The sequence below is a fragment of the Anastrepha obliqua genome, chromosome 1, assembly GCF_027943255.1.
Source record: "Anastrepha obliqua isolate idAnaObli1 chromosome 1, idAnaObli1_1.0, whole genome shotgun sequence".
NCBI lineage: Eukaryota > Metazoa > Arthropoda > Insecta > Diptera > Tephritidae > Anastrepha > Anastrepha obliqua.
The window spans coordinates 139,340,124-139,353,982 of NC_072892.1; the positions used below are offsets into that span (position 1 = coordinate 139,340,124).

General features: G+C 39.2%; 2 protein-coding genes and 1 pseudogene across 2 annotated transcripts; 2 read left to right on the forward strand and 1 right to left on the reverse strand.

The window, feature by feature from the left end:
• Positions 1-578: 578 nt before the first annotated feature.
• Positions 579-762, forward strand: LOC129236540 (U2 spliceosomal RNA; annotated as a pseudogene).
• Positions 763-4,445: 3,683 nt separating this feature from the next.
• On the forward strand, positions 4,446-6,221 carry LOC129236317 (signal peptidase complex catalytic subunit SEC11A). Its single transcript, XM_054870634.1, has 4 exons — positions 4,446-4,677; positions 4,824-5,083; positions 5,205-5,382; positions 5,440-6,221. The coding sequence occupies exons 1-4, from the start codon at positions 4,609-4,611 to the stop codon at positions 5,488-5,490; spliced, it is 558 nt and encodes a 185-aa protein (XP_054726609.1). The 5' UTR covers positions 4,446-4,608; the 3' UTR covers positions 5,491-6,221.
• Positions 6,222-6,778: 557 nt separating this feature from the next.
• Positions 6,779-8,116, reverse strand: LOC129253265 (uncharacterized). The gene is made up of 4 exons (XM_054891565.1): positions 7,963-8,116; positions 7,554-7,883; positions 7,422-7,477; positions 6,779-7,344 (listed from the first exon to the last, which is right to left on the reverse strand). Exons 2-4 carry the CDS (start codon positions 7,880-7,882, stop codon positions 7,088-7,090), a joined length of 642 nt encoding a protein of 213 aa, XP_054747540.1. The 5' UTR covers position 7,883; positions 7,963-8,116; the 3' UTR covers positions 6,779-7,087.
• Positions 8,117-13,859: the final 5,743 nt, after the last annotated feature.

Genomic DNA, 13,859 nt, shown 5'->3' on the forward strand with positions numbered 1-13,859 from the left:
ACATATTTTTCTTTACAAGTGGTCGCCACGAGATATAACTTAAAAGCGGAATTGTAAAAAGTAAAAGTCAACAGTTACATGAGAGTTTTTTTAAGTTGCTGTTGTTATTGCTGTTGTATACAGTTAGAAGGCCGAAAAAAGCGAATTTTCCAGAGTTTTTTTCTGAGAAAACTGGGGATTCTGCTGTTTCCGTGGCGCCGCAATCTGACGACGGATTCTTATAGAACTCGACAAAAGAAAACGAAATGAAGAAATAAAATTTTTGAAGTGAAAACTTCTTTAGAATCGTTGGGAGTGATTTGAGGAAAAGTGAAACGAAAAAAGCGACCAACTTGGCTACGAAGCGTTATATTATATGTTGATATAAAAGTAGCGACGAACTAAATAAAAATAACTTTTATTTTTTCTTGTGATTCGAACCAAGCATTTTGGATCGGAAGCTCACATTGCTAGTCGCTCGGCTACCGTGCCATGCTGTTGTCGCTGGCCTAAAAGTTATTTAGTTACGAAGCGTTATATTATATGTTGATATAAATAATTTTTGTGAGCGTGTAATTCTCAAGAGTTTTATTAGGTTTATTATTTAAAATGTATTGACTAGGTAGTGTGTTTATCAGCTTAACATCTGATAGATCCTCCATCGGAGGACAACAAATCTTAAACTGATTTTTGGGAATGGGCGGAGTGTTTTAGGGGCTTGCTCCACCTCTGCCACGGGTTGGCCCGGTATTGCAGTACGGCCGGGATTTCGGCCTTGAATAAATACAAGCAGAAATATACTAATACATTTAGCTTTGGTGGGAAGAGACATAAATTTTTATATGAATACAAGTAGACGAAAATGGAAGAAATTTGTAAGTCTGTTTCTTCGGTCCGTTTGGGTATTTTTTTTGACAACATCGAAACCAAAGCATTTGTATCATATTTTATCTATCATAAGCCACTCGTATCATTTGTTGAAATTGAAAACATTGAGGATGAATAATAATAAAATGAAGAAAATAAAATATGAACTTTATAGCAATATTATAATGAACCTATAATTATCCCGCTCCTAATGCTGCTTTCGTCTTATTCTCTCTCAGTTTGTTTTACGGAAGGTTTCACTTCTATCAAGTCTAACCGTTAGACTGGTATTTTTTTTTTATATTTCGCTTAGTTTTCGAGATATTGGATAAAAAAGGTCTCAAAATGCCCTTTGGAACTTCACTATAATTTGCCTATTACACTATATATTTTTTAGCACTTCACTAAAATTTTTACTTGTTTTTATACATATAATCGAATTATTTTTATTAAAATAAAATGCAAATGTATTTGTCCATGCAGTCACTTTCCAATTTTAAACGCGAATAAGAAGAAGATTGGAATGACAACAGTTGGTGTTGCCGGATGCCTGCAAATAAAACAAAAATATGAACCAAAATATGAACAAAAATGAAGTATTTAAGTTTAGTGTTAATTTTGGTGGTGGGGGTTATTGTGCCTCCTTACTACATACATACATGCATATGATGTTTTAATTTTGGGTTCAATGGTTTTAACTCGGAAAGAAGTTCTACGCAAAAATACTGTGGATTGCGTAGCCGGAGTTGGACTGATGAGGGTTATTTTTTTGAAGCGCGGCCGAAGGCCACCCACGCAAAAAGGAGTTCTACGCAAAAATACTGTGTTAATTAATTTAATTTTAATTACTTTTTTTGAGATACGCTTAATATCATTGTTTTTAAGTTTGAATGAGTTGTATGTTTTTATTTTCAAAATTATTTCTCAATTTAAAATTAGAGCAAAAAATACTGCAGTTTTACAATGAACCTTCTACTGAACATCTCTGCATACGAACTTCGTTTTTATTTCAGGTGTATGGCAACACCAACTTTGCGCTAAATTAGAGAACTTTAACATTAAATTACTTGAAAACTAAGCGAGATATCAAAAAATTTTGCTTCTTCATTTCGTTTTCTTTTGTCGAGTTCTATAAGAATCCGTCGTCAGATTGCGGCGTCACGGAAACAGCAGTATTGCCAGAAAACTTATAAATTTATTGATCTAAAAATTTGTTAACATATTATGTTATCTTTGAACTGTATTTTAAGACTTAGTATTAGTCAAAATATTTATTTGGAAATGAGCTATAGCTGATCTCCGGGAACTCCTCTCAAAAAAGACGTTTTGCGGTGCCCGCTACATCTCTGTACTGGATCCTATGAAATTAAAAAACCAAACAGATTTCGTTAAAGTAATGTTAAATCTAGTATTTACACGAAGGAATAAGAAAACAAATTTTGTTTGACAAAATGGCGGTTTCTCAAAAAAAAAAAAAAACAACAAAATCGATTTTTGACCCAAATTACGGCTATACATTGTTTATAAAAAAAAATTATTGGTGAGAAAAAATCTACGATCAATTACTAAAAAACATATTTAAGAAGCTCGTGTTAAAATTTGAGACCTATCGATTTAACCGTTTTCGAGTAATGTTGGTCACCGATTTTGAAAACACCATTTTGAGATAAGCGCGTTTAAAGTTGGAAAAGCACTTTACATAGGTAAACGCTTTTTTAAATTTATGTGTAACTTCGAAAATATTCACCGGAACGATATTACATTTTCTGTGTGTGTTCTTAGATATATGAAAAATATATAAAAAAAGTCCATTTTTTACAATTCTAACTGTATGTAATCCCTTAATTTATTTTCGGATTATCCGAGATTATCCGATTAATCGATTGGCTACGCGTTGATATTTACTGTATAAATAAAATAGTACTTGATATAAATTTTTGCATAACAGCAGATATCGGAATTTTTTTATTAGCGAAAGATATCGGATACAGACAGGCAGAGATTTGACAGAGCATACCCTGGCCAACAAACCAGCTACCGCTCGGGGCAACATAAACTCTAGCAGAGTAAATAAATGGTTTCCAAGTAACCGAGACAAACATTCCCTGAAGTGACAAGCATTGACTGTTTGTAAGTTCGGATCGTTTTGATAACATAGACTCGATAACTACGAGAATGATAACTTTCTGATGAAATCAGTAAATGCAAAACAATAAATAGAACACAACTTTTTTGACGTGATAACGTCTTATAATTCGATTTAACAGGCTGCACGCACGAAAAAATGTGTCGTTACCTTGCTCATTTGTCGTTACCTTGCTCATTGCCGTTACCTTGAATGAACTGCAAGCGAGAGCACGGAACGAACAACAAAGCAAACAAAGCAAACGAACGGCAACGTTCGACATCTTGCTCTCTCCTACTTAAGTGAGCGTATATGTGTATGTATATGCGCATATGTACATATATAAATTCACGTATTTGTATTTGCATATGCCTTCTTATTGATTATTATTAATTTGATTTACTTGAAGAATTTAAAATAAAACCAAGTTTGTTAATAATACCTGTTGTTTGAATGTTATTATTATTTTTTGACGTGATAACGTCTTATAATTCTATGTAGCCGGCTGCACGCACCAAAAAATGCGTCGTTATCTTGCTCATGCGTCGTTACCTTGCTGGAACAGCATGTTATGTTATGTTATGTTATGTTATGTTATGTTATGTTATGTTATGTTATGTTATGTTATGTTATGTTATGTTATGTTATGTTATGTTATGTTATGTTATGTTATGTTATGTTATGTTATGTTATGTTATGTTATGTTATGTTATGTTAAAGTATATTATGTTATGTTAATGTTAACTCATTCTCTATATCCATACAAAATATCTATCAAACAAATAAAACTAAAATTTTCTTTTGAAAAATGCAACCATCCAATCAGTATTTTCTTATGACGTTATCACGTTAAACTATCGTCAGTAAACCGACTTTACAGACAACTTCTTTTTTTTTAATGAAATTATCCTAATTTGTTTGAGTATGCCGCAAGTGGAAGTTTTAGATGCTAACCATAACTCTACATCTGCATACATCTACTACTAAATGTGTCTTAACATCTACAAAATTTCTGGGCAACTTACTGTCTTAAAATTTGATTTTTAAAATGGCATGAGCACATTAGATGCACGAAAGCAATTGCAAACGTGGTAGATATGGATGCAATGAGAAAAGCTGTTCAAAAAATTATGTTTTTAAATCTCTCTATGCGCGATAAAATTGTTATTAAGACAGTGATAGCAAAACAATTCGGTAAGTCAGTTACAAATACTTTAATAGAGGAAATTTGCGGTTTCCAGCTGATATTTATGTTATGCAGAGCTATGGCACCTTTTGATTGCTTTTGATTAAATAATAGAAGTTAAGTATTGTTTTTGTGCGTTCTAATGATAAACATTTTCTAAGATATTGAAATAGTTGACTTTAAGAATTGCTTCTCTGATATATAAGCTGATTCATTACGTTAGCGATTTCCGTTTTCAGTTTAGTTGCAACCCTGTTCAAGCAAACTGACGTGTTCAATAGGCGTCCGCGCGGCGTTGTTTGACAGTAGCCGACTTCGTGGTAGCGGCCACACAAAAACTTCACCGATTGGGAAAAAATCGTCAGCAGTTAAAAACTCAGGAGCTTGTAGAATTATTTTATTTATCATATCTTAAGTTAATAGAAGACCTGCAAATTTATAGACTAATAAAATGGGGCTGGGGGAGATATTGCAGTTTGATGAAATGCTGCGCGATTTCAACAGAATGAACAAACGGCAGGTAAGTTACAGTATTTTGTGCTGGGCTGTTTATTTCACTCCAAAGGGGTGTGACGGGGGGATGAGTTCGATTACACGTATGCACTTGGCACTTATATGCATTTAATAACATTTATTTGTTTAAATGCTCTTTCCAAATGTTTTTAGTCATTATATCAAATACTAAGTTTCGCGATGATCGTTTCATCCGCCTTGATGATCTGGAAGGGATTAATGGTAGTGACTGGTAGTGAATCGCCGATTGTGGTGGTGCTCAGTGGTAGTATGGAGCCGGCTTTCCATCGTGGAGATTTGCTATTCCTTACCAACTATAAGGAGGAACCAGTGCGTGTTGGAGAAATTGTTGTGTTCAAAGTGGAGGGAAGGGATATACCTATAGTGCATCGCGTCATTAAGCTGCATGAGAAGTAAATTAAATAAATAGTATTATTATATGTTCTTGTGCGAATGTATGCATATTTGGCATGCATCCCACGAAATTTTAATTATTAGTGGCGCCATTACAATATTCTAATTTTAACGCTTTAGAGAAGACGGTTCAGTGAAATTCCTCACCAAGGGTGACAACAACAACGTCGATGATCGGGGTCTTTACGCTCCAGGTCAACTCTGGCTAACGAAAAAGGACATTGTTGGGCGGGCTAGAGGGTTCTTACCTTATGTGGGCATAATAACGATATTTATGAATGAGTATCCCAAAGTGAAGGTAATGTAAATTAAAATATATATTCGAATCAATTATAATGTTTCATTTCCCTTGCAGTGGGCAATATTATCGATTTTAGCTATCTTTGTACTGTTACATCGCGAATAATATCCAGCCACAATTCACACAATTAGCTATAAGCAAAAGCGTACACTACCAGAAAGCCAATCTATCAATAATTCGAAAAACGTAAATAGCAATTACAATTGCAATCAAAATATCATCAACAACAACATCAACACGAAAAACAGTAATCGCAAGAGAATTGTTAGAATAAACAAGTAAAGTAAAAATAACTCGGAATACAAAATAAATGGAATACATTTAACTGGTGAAAACTATATTGTTAGAAAAATTTAAATGCCTGCTTTTGGTCAACAACTAAAATCATTTGGCTTTGATGTAGTTTCATTTATGCCATTTAAATATTTTGCGCATTCAAATATTCCAATAGTATAAAATATGTGTATTTGGGTTACTCGGGTTTTCCAGAATTTTTTTAGCAAACAAAAAACAAGAATAAAGCATTTTAACTTATTATCTAAGCATATTAAAAAACAATTTAGAAATAATTAAATAGCTTGGAGCTTATTTACTTGAAATTGTAGTAATTTACTGGCAAAAGAAATCGAATATGTACATACATAAAATTCTAAAATCAGTAGTTTATGCAATAATCAAGCCAAAGTCATTTTCATTATTTTGCTTTATTGGTTTTTTTTTTTTTTGTATTTGTTAATGACATTGGCGCGCTTGCTTCCATTTCAATGTACTGTTCACATTTAAATTTCGTACACAAAAAAGTTCGATAAGAAAATAAAATTGGCATACGATTTGTATTTCAGTGATTTATTTATAAACATGAAAAAGACAACTTCTTTGTACTTTTTTATTTTTAGCACATTTGTCTGATTTAAATAAAATTTGAAAAACAATAAAAAACAAAAATAAAAAAGAAATAGAATAGAATGAGTACATATGTACATATAAGTATAGGCGTATATGTACATATAGTATGTATGTATGTATGCTTATGTGCATATATGTACTTACATATATATTAAATGGGTTTGAGCTGCACTCATTTGAAAGTTTTTGCCGTTTTTTCTGAAACAAAATTTGCTAAGCTAATGGAAACTATAAAAAGCTTCGCTTACACGCAGATTTGTATTCATTAAAAATCGCGCTTATGCTTAAATGTATAAAGGAAGTGTGTGGAAATTTCGCTATACGAAACTATTTATTTTGCACAGACACGAAATCTTAGTAAAATTAGTAAACTATTTGCTATCACTGCAATTAAAAAACAAAATGTGCTAAATTGAAAGTTAATGCTAATTTTTTTTTTATTATTTTAACACATTTTTATAAAGTTTTGCAAATTCTTTGCCAGCTTTAAAACAAGTCGTTTATAACATTTTTTTTGTTTATTTTTCTCTATTTTCTCTATGGTGAGTCATTATTCGAGTATGTGGCAGGACATACAAACGCTTTCATCTTTTTACTTGTTTCTGGAACTGGAATGAAAAACTGTCGGCGTTATATACCTTGCGAATTTTTCAATTTGCCATTGTATATTTTTGTTTTCTGTTTGCAAAATTGAACACACAATTTTCGGCACTCATTGCTATCGCGTTTCACCGCTGTGACCATCGGTTAATTCATGCAACTTTTATTTAAATCTGTGCGTGCGCACTTCTGTAGACTACTTCTTGAACATAGTCTCCATTAAGTTCTCGCCAGGCTGGTTTTTGGGTCGTGGTGATGGTGTTAGCGAGCGGGTGTGTGGCGCCAGCTCCTCCTTCTTGTGCACCGCAGAGGTGGCGGCACGGCGTTGACGTATCTTTTCTTCCATCTTGCTGGGCACCATGAAGCAATTGGATTCGCGGTAGATCGGCTTGCGACGATCGTTCCATGGGAACTCCCATTGGATAGGAGTGAAATCGCGGCGCCAAGGTTTGCCTGCAAGTAAGAAAAGAGAAACAAATGAATAAAATCATTGTAATAATTTTCATGTAGACATATTTCATTAAACTTACGTGGCTTAAACCAGAAGTGGCATGTCCAGTCTTCTTCACCATCGTCGTCAACATCGCTGAAATGCAAATAATTACAAAAATAAACACATTTAAACGTTTCTCTACGTAATCTGCTTCGTTTTGCGCTCTTACCCTCGCACATAAACCCGCACGTAACGCCTATTTTTCCGAAACAATTCCAGTGCCTCGTTGAAAGTCAGATTCAACGCCGGTGTATCGTTGATTTGCGTAATTTCATCACCAACACGCATGCCCTCACTGTGCGCCATACCAGTGGGTGTCACATTAATAATGGTCAGCGGCTCGAATTGATCAGTACCGCCGGTTACTTCGATGCCCCAACGTGACTCGACGAAACTCATAATGCGTCGATCGGTCTCGAGGGTGTATGTCATGCGGAGCTCATATTCGACATTGTCGAAGGCATCCGATTCGTACTTGGGCAGTCGTGAATCACGCATGCTTGAAGTGATAATTAAAATTTATTATATTTTCCATTGCACGTGCATGTATGTATGTATGTATATTTCAAAATATTCACCTGCTATTTTGTTTTTAGAAATATAAAACTCGCAAAAAAAACTCAGCTTGTTCGGGATCCAACAATTCCACCTTTTCGACCGACTAAATTGATTACCGCTCGTTTGCTATTGCTTCTGGCACTTTGTCACTTGCGTCCAACGTAGGCACGTCCTGACAACTAATCGACCAAAATTCAATTGAACACTGCACCGCCGAGTGGGTGGCATTTATAGTGCATTGCAGCCGTTGCGATTTCACGGCCAATGGGTATTTACTTGGCTTCAGGGTTGAGAGATGCAAGTTCGACGGTACGTCATTATTTAATTGCTTTGCTATTTAGTGTGATTTGTTTTTTAGAGGGATAAAAATAGCAGATCCATGACCATGTGCAGGGGTTTGCCAAAAAACGGAAACAGATGCTTGATGAAAATTAGAATCGAATTTAAGAGCAGTGAAATAAATTAATTAATTATGTTAGTTCTGACCGGTAGTTGTTGTTGTAGCAGTTTATCAAGCGCTGCCGGGCACGGCGACGTCTCCGGTCGTCGTTCCCATGACAGTCGGTTCTACCTAACCGGAACGACTCGGATTTAAATCCGGCCAAGGACTGTCCCTTCAGCAGCATTCCCAGTACGAATATATGCTACAACAACAAAGACATGTTTGCTGTCGTCATCGTCAATCTCATCTAACGGTAGACTCCGGAAACATGCTGTTTCGACGGGCTGAGTTCAAAAAGAGAGGAGGGTTAGATGAGTGGGTTTAAGAGTGCGCGTGAATAGGTGGTTAGTGCCATAGGGGGTAACTTCACATGCCGGATATATATTGAGCATGTCGGGGTTGATTCTGGGTAGGTAAGCGTTTAACCTAAGGGGACGCGGGTCTCACGAAGCAGCTGCAGCTGTTGTTGTTGTTTTAACAGCATAGGTAGCCCTGTCTGTGTAGGCATATCATCGGTCGTCTTCGTCTAGCTCATCTAGGGGTAGGCCCAGGAAACATGCAGTTTCGACAGGTTGGGTCCAGAGGGAGAGGGGGGTTAGATGAGTCGGTTTGAGGGGCATGTGAAGAGGTGGTTAGTGTCGTGCGGGGTACCTTCACATCCCGGACATGTGTTTGGTATGTCGGGGTCGATTCTGGATATGTAGGAGATTAACCTGCTACAGTATCCAGAACGTAGTTGTGCCAGTGTTACACGCGTCTCACGGGGAAGCTGGAGCTCTTCGTCTGCAATAGGTGGTGGTTGGACTCCGATTACGGCATTCACAGGACGGGAGTTCATGAAGGTGGTAACGGTCTCCCGGTGGATGTCGTTTATTGACTGTCTAAATACTGTCCGGTCCAGTAGGTTGCGGTCAGTTTTGTCCTGGATCTCGTCAGCGTAGTCTAAGAGGTGTCTCCTGACGTGCCTGGGAGGCGGCTCAGGCTCAAGCAGGTGTCTGCAGGGGTGAAACCTGCGGTAACATCCCAGCAGGAACTGCTAGCTGAGCAGTTTGTTGTATGGGTGACATCAGGAGGCACCCGGTCGCTGTCCGAATGGCGGTATTCTGACATGTCTGAAGCTTTGTCCACTGCGAATCACTAGTACCAGGCGACCAGACAGGCGCAGCATAGTTTAGAACCGGCCGGCCAATTGCCTTAAATGTCGAAAGCAACAGTTCTTTGTCTTTGCCCCAAGTGCTGCCGGCCAGCGATTTGAGGACCTTGTTGCGATTTTGGACTTTAGTGGCAATTGCGGTTGTATGCGCAGAGAAGGAGAGCAAGCTGTCAAAGGTTACACCCAAAATTTTGGGGTTATTCACAGTCGGAATTGGTGTGTCGTCGACTTTTACCTTAAGGGTCAGCTTGACCTCCTTTGTCCAGGTGGTGAAAAGGGTCGCCGTGGACTTGGTGGGGGAAAGTTGGAGATTCCTCGCAGTGAAAAAGCGAGAAAGGTCGGTGAGGTAGTTCTTCACTTTGGAACACAGGCCATCAATGTCATTGCCCGACGCCATTATCGTGCAGTCGTCAGGGTATGAGATCAGGGAAACTCCCGCTGGTGATTGGGGGAGCTTCGAGATGTAGAAGTTGAAAAGCAAGGGAGAAAGGACACCACCCTGCGGTACACCTTGCTTAATCTTCCTCTGCTTTGATGTTTGATCTCGAAAAATCACTGACGAGTGCCGACCGCTCAGGTAGTTCGCGGACCACCTCTTCAGCCCTGGCGGGAGTGTCGACTGATAAATATCATCTAGTAGCGTGGAATGGCTGACTGTATCGAAAGCCTTCTTTAGGTCCAACGCTACTAGGACAGTCCTCTCGCAGGGGCGGTTTTGGTTAAGCCCGCGATTTATCTGGGCGTTTATGGCGGTGAGTGCTGTGGTGGTGCTGTGCACTCGTCGGAATCCGTACTGATGTGGGGCTGGGGCCAGGTGTGTCGTAAAGAGTGGGAGTAGGAGGGCTTCAAGTGTCTTCACTACTGGGGAAAGGAGAGTTATCGGCCGATAAGACTCCCCTAGGTTGGCGGGTTTCCCAGGTTTCAATAGTGGGACCACTCTCCCTGCTTTCCACTTGTCAGGGATGATGAGAGTGGCCAGAGACAAATTGAAGACCCTTGTGAGGTATCCTACTCCCAGGGGTCCCAGATGCTTCAGCATCAGCGCGTTAAGTCCGTCAGGGCCAATGGCTTTCGATGATTTCGACTTGTTGATGGCCCCCTGAACCTCATCACCGGAGAAAGTAAGTGGCGCACTGTCGTTCGTCAGTTTGTGCAGCCTTCTGGTAACACGACGTTTGGTTCTGTCGCCCGGAGGATGCAGTGTAAACAGCCGGCTAAAGTAGCTCGCGCATCTCTTCGGGTCCGACGAAGTACAACCGTTGAAGGTGATCGCCACCTTGTCGTTGTGTTTCGTCGGGTTCGACAGGGACCTAACGGTGGACCAGAGCTTACTCCGTGCATGAGCATCAAATAAGAGAACACGTTTTTTCTAATAGCGGTCGCCTTCCGACAGGCAATGGCAAACTTCCGAGTGTACTTCTGCCATGAAAAATCTCTTCATAAAACAAAAAAAAAAAAAATATCTGCCGTTCTGAGTCGGCTTAAAACTGTAGGTTCCTCTATTTGGGGAACAATATCAAGACGCACGCCCCAAATAGGAGGAGGAGCTCGGCCAAACACCTAACAGAAGTGCACGCACCAATTATTTGTTTATTTTTTTATATACTTGGGCGTCCAGTGGGTGCCGGACGGTGGTGGATCTCGTCAGTCAGGTCGAAGAGATATCTGATGACATGACTGGAAGATGCCTGAGCCCCAGTAAATGACGCTTGTAGTGTTGGTTCCTTCTCCATCTCAATAGCAATTGTTTGCTAAGCATCATATTATGTTTTTTAACTAGAATAGTAGCCTCGCTGTTTAGATGTAGTCGGGACATCAAGACATATTCCGTGACTGTTCTGATAGCAGGATTTTGGCAGGTTTGAAGCTTCGTCCACTGCGTGCCACTAGTTCTAGGCGACCGATGGACGCTGAGACGGTCGTCCAATTACCTGAAATGTCACCAGCAACATATGTGTCTTAGTTTTTGCCCCAAGTGTTACCTGCTAGCGATGGACTTTAGTGGCCTTTGCGGTTGGGTGCGCCGAGAAGAGAGTAAACTATCAAAGGTAATGGCCTATAACTTGAAGTTATTGCAAGGAGGAGAAAACAAGCGATGCACTGTTGCTTAGTAGTTTGTGCAACCGTTTGGCAACACGACGCTTCGCTGCCCCAACCGAAGGATGAATTGTCGGATAAAAAGGCTTACGAATCGCCTCGGGAAATGAGCCTTCATGGAAAAAATTACAAAAACCAGCGTGATTTTTGGGGCACTTCAAAGTTGCACTTTATTGTACTAAGATATTAAACTGCGTACCATTTCTTTCTGGCAACAAAAAAAAAAAAACAAATTGTCGAATGGGGTTGAAAAGTTTGGCAGATTTTTCTAATTTTTGTATTAAGTTTGAAACCTGGACTATACTATTATACAATTATATAAAAAAAAAAGGTTAGCCAAATGCACTATTAAACCAATCGGCGGCTGTTGTAGCCAAGTGATTTCTAAGTGACCACCATTCGGACCACCCGGATCCAATTCTCGTTATGGTTGTCCAACATTTTTCATCTTCTTCTTGATTGGCGCGATAACCGTTCGAGTTAAACAGAGTGCGCCAGTCATTTCTTTCTCGTGCAAACCGGCATCAGTTGGACACACTGAGTGAAGCCAGGTTCTTATCCACCTGATCTTTCCAACGTACAGCTGCTACCACCAGCCTATACTGCATCGAATACTTTCAGGCCCGGAGTATTTGTATCCATTCGGACGACATGACCCAGCCAACGTAGCTGCTGGATCTTTATTCGCTGCGCTAAGTCTATGTCATCGTAAAGCTCATACCGCTCATTGTTCCATCGCCTGCGACGCTCGCCGTTGCCAACGTGCAAATTTCCAAAAATCTTCCGCAGAATCTTTCTCTCAAACACTCCAAGGGACGCCCCAAGCTTCTGCGCCCTACGTTAGGACGGGCATTGCAATTTGATGCCTAAGAGCCCAGTTTCGCCATAAAAAAGTTTCCCGTACCAATTTGCAGCTCAGACGCAGCATAAAACAGTAGTAAAACATCTGTAGTAGTATATAAAGACGTATTCCACAAACTGGAGAAGGCTCGACCAGATAAGGCAACTTTATAAAGTATTTAAGTATAAACGTCAAAAACGATTGATTTCATGACGAGGAAGTTCAGCAATAATCACCCTATTATAATCTCCCCTTTTGGATAAGGACACTAAGGGAGTAAATGAGCAATAATCAAATGTGGTGGATGATGTCGGAAATATTGGCGTAACGTTGGAGCTCAGGATTGAAGACCATTCTAAGGAACTTCACTTAATTTATTGAACATTTATTTGCACGTAATATACTTTTCACGTAATTTTTCAAGCGGATATTCGATAATTAAAAGTTGTGCAGACATCTAAAAATTTGATCAGAAATTAAACGATTATTCAGAGAAAAAATTCCCCCTGAAGCCAAAAATTGGCGCAGTAATTAATAAATTATTAATAAGTTTCCATAACCGAATTGCGAAGTGGCTGCCCTATGTCCTCGATAGCCTTACGAATTCCATCATGGAGGTCTTGAGTCGACCCTGGGCTGTTGGCTCTTTTACGTGACCCCAAAGAAAAAAGTCACAAGGTGTTAAATCACAAGATCTCGGTGGCCAATTGTGATCACCTCTTCGAGAGATAGCACGGTCCGGAAACTTTTCCCGAGAAAGATCAATAGTTTTGTTGCTTGTGTGGCACGTAGCGCCGTCTTGTTGAAAATAAGCGTTGTCCAGATCAATACTATCCAATTCCGGCCATAAAAAGTCGTTAATAATCTCTCCAGTTTAACGCCTAACACCTGTTATTGGAAAACCCATATTACAAGTTTGGGAGCAGATATTGCCTGACTAAGTAAGTAATTCCGGAATGTATATTTTTCATCTTCAGAATCATCAAAAGTTATATGAGAAACTCTTGTCGCTTCTACGACCAATCCTAGGAGACTCCAATACACCTTCGCCTTGAATGTGATGCTACAGGGCGGAGAAGGTTGAGACATCTCGACCCACTACAACCGGACGAAAGGCACATACGCTCAATCCAACTCAGAACTATTCTGAGTTTAATAAGGGAACTGGCTTTAAAGCAAATAAAGTTCTTGCTCGTTACAATGATACTGGTAGCATCGTGAAACGTCATGGCGGTGGTCATCAAAAGCCTGCAACGTCACGTGAAATGGTTCAAAAAGTGAAGAAGCGACTTGCGCGAAACCACCGACGAAGTGCCAATCAAATGGCGAAAGTACTGAAAGCATCTCACCGTAGTATCCGCCGCATACTGAAAAATGATCTCAA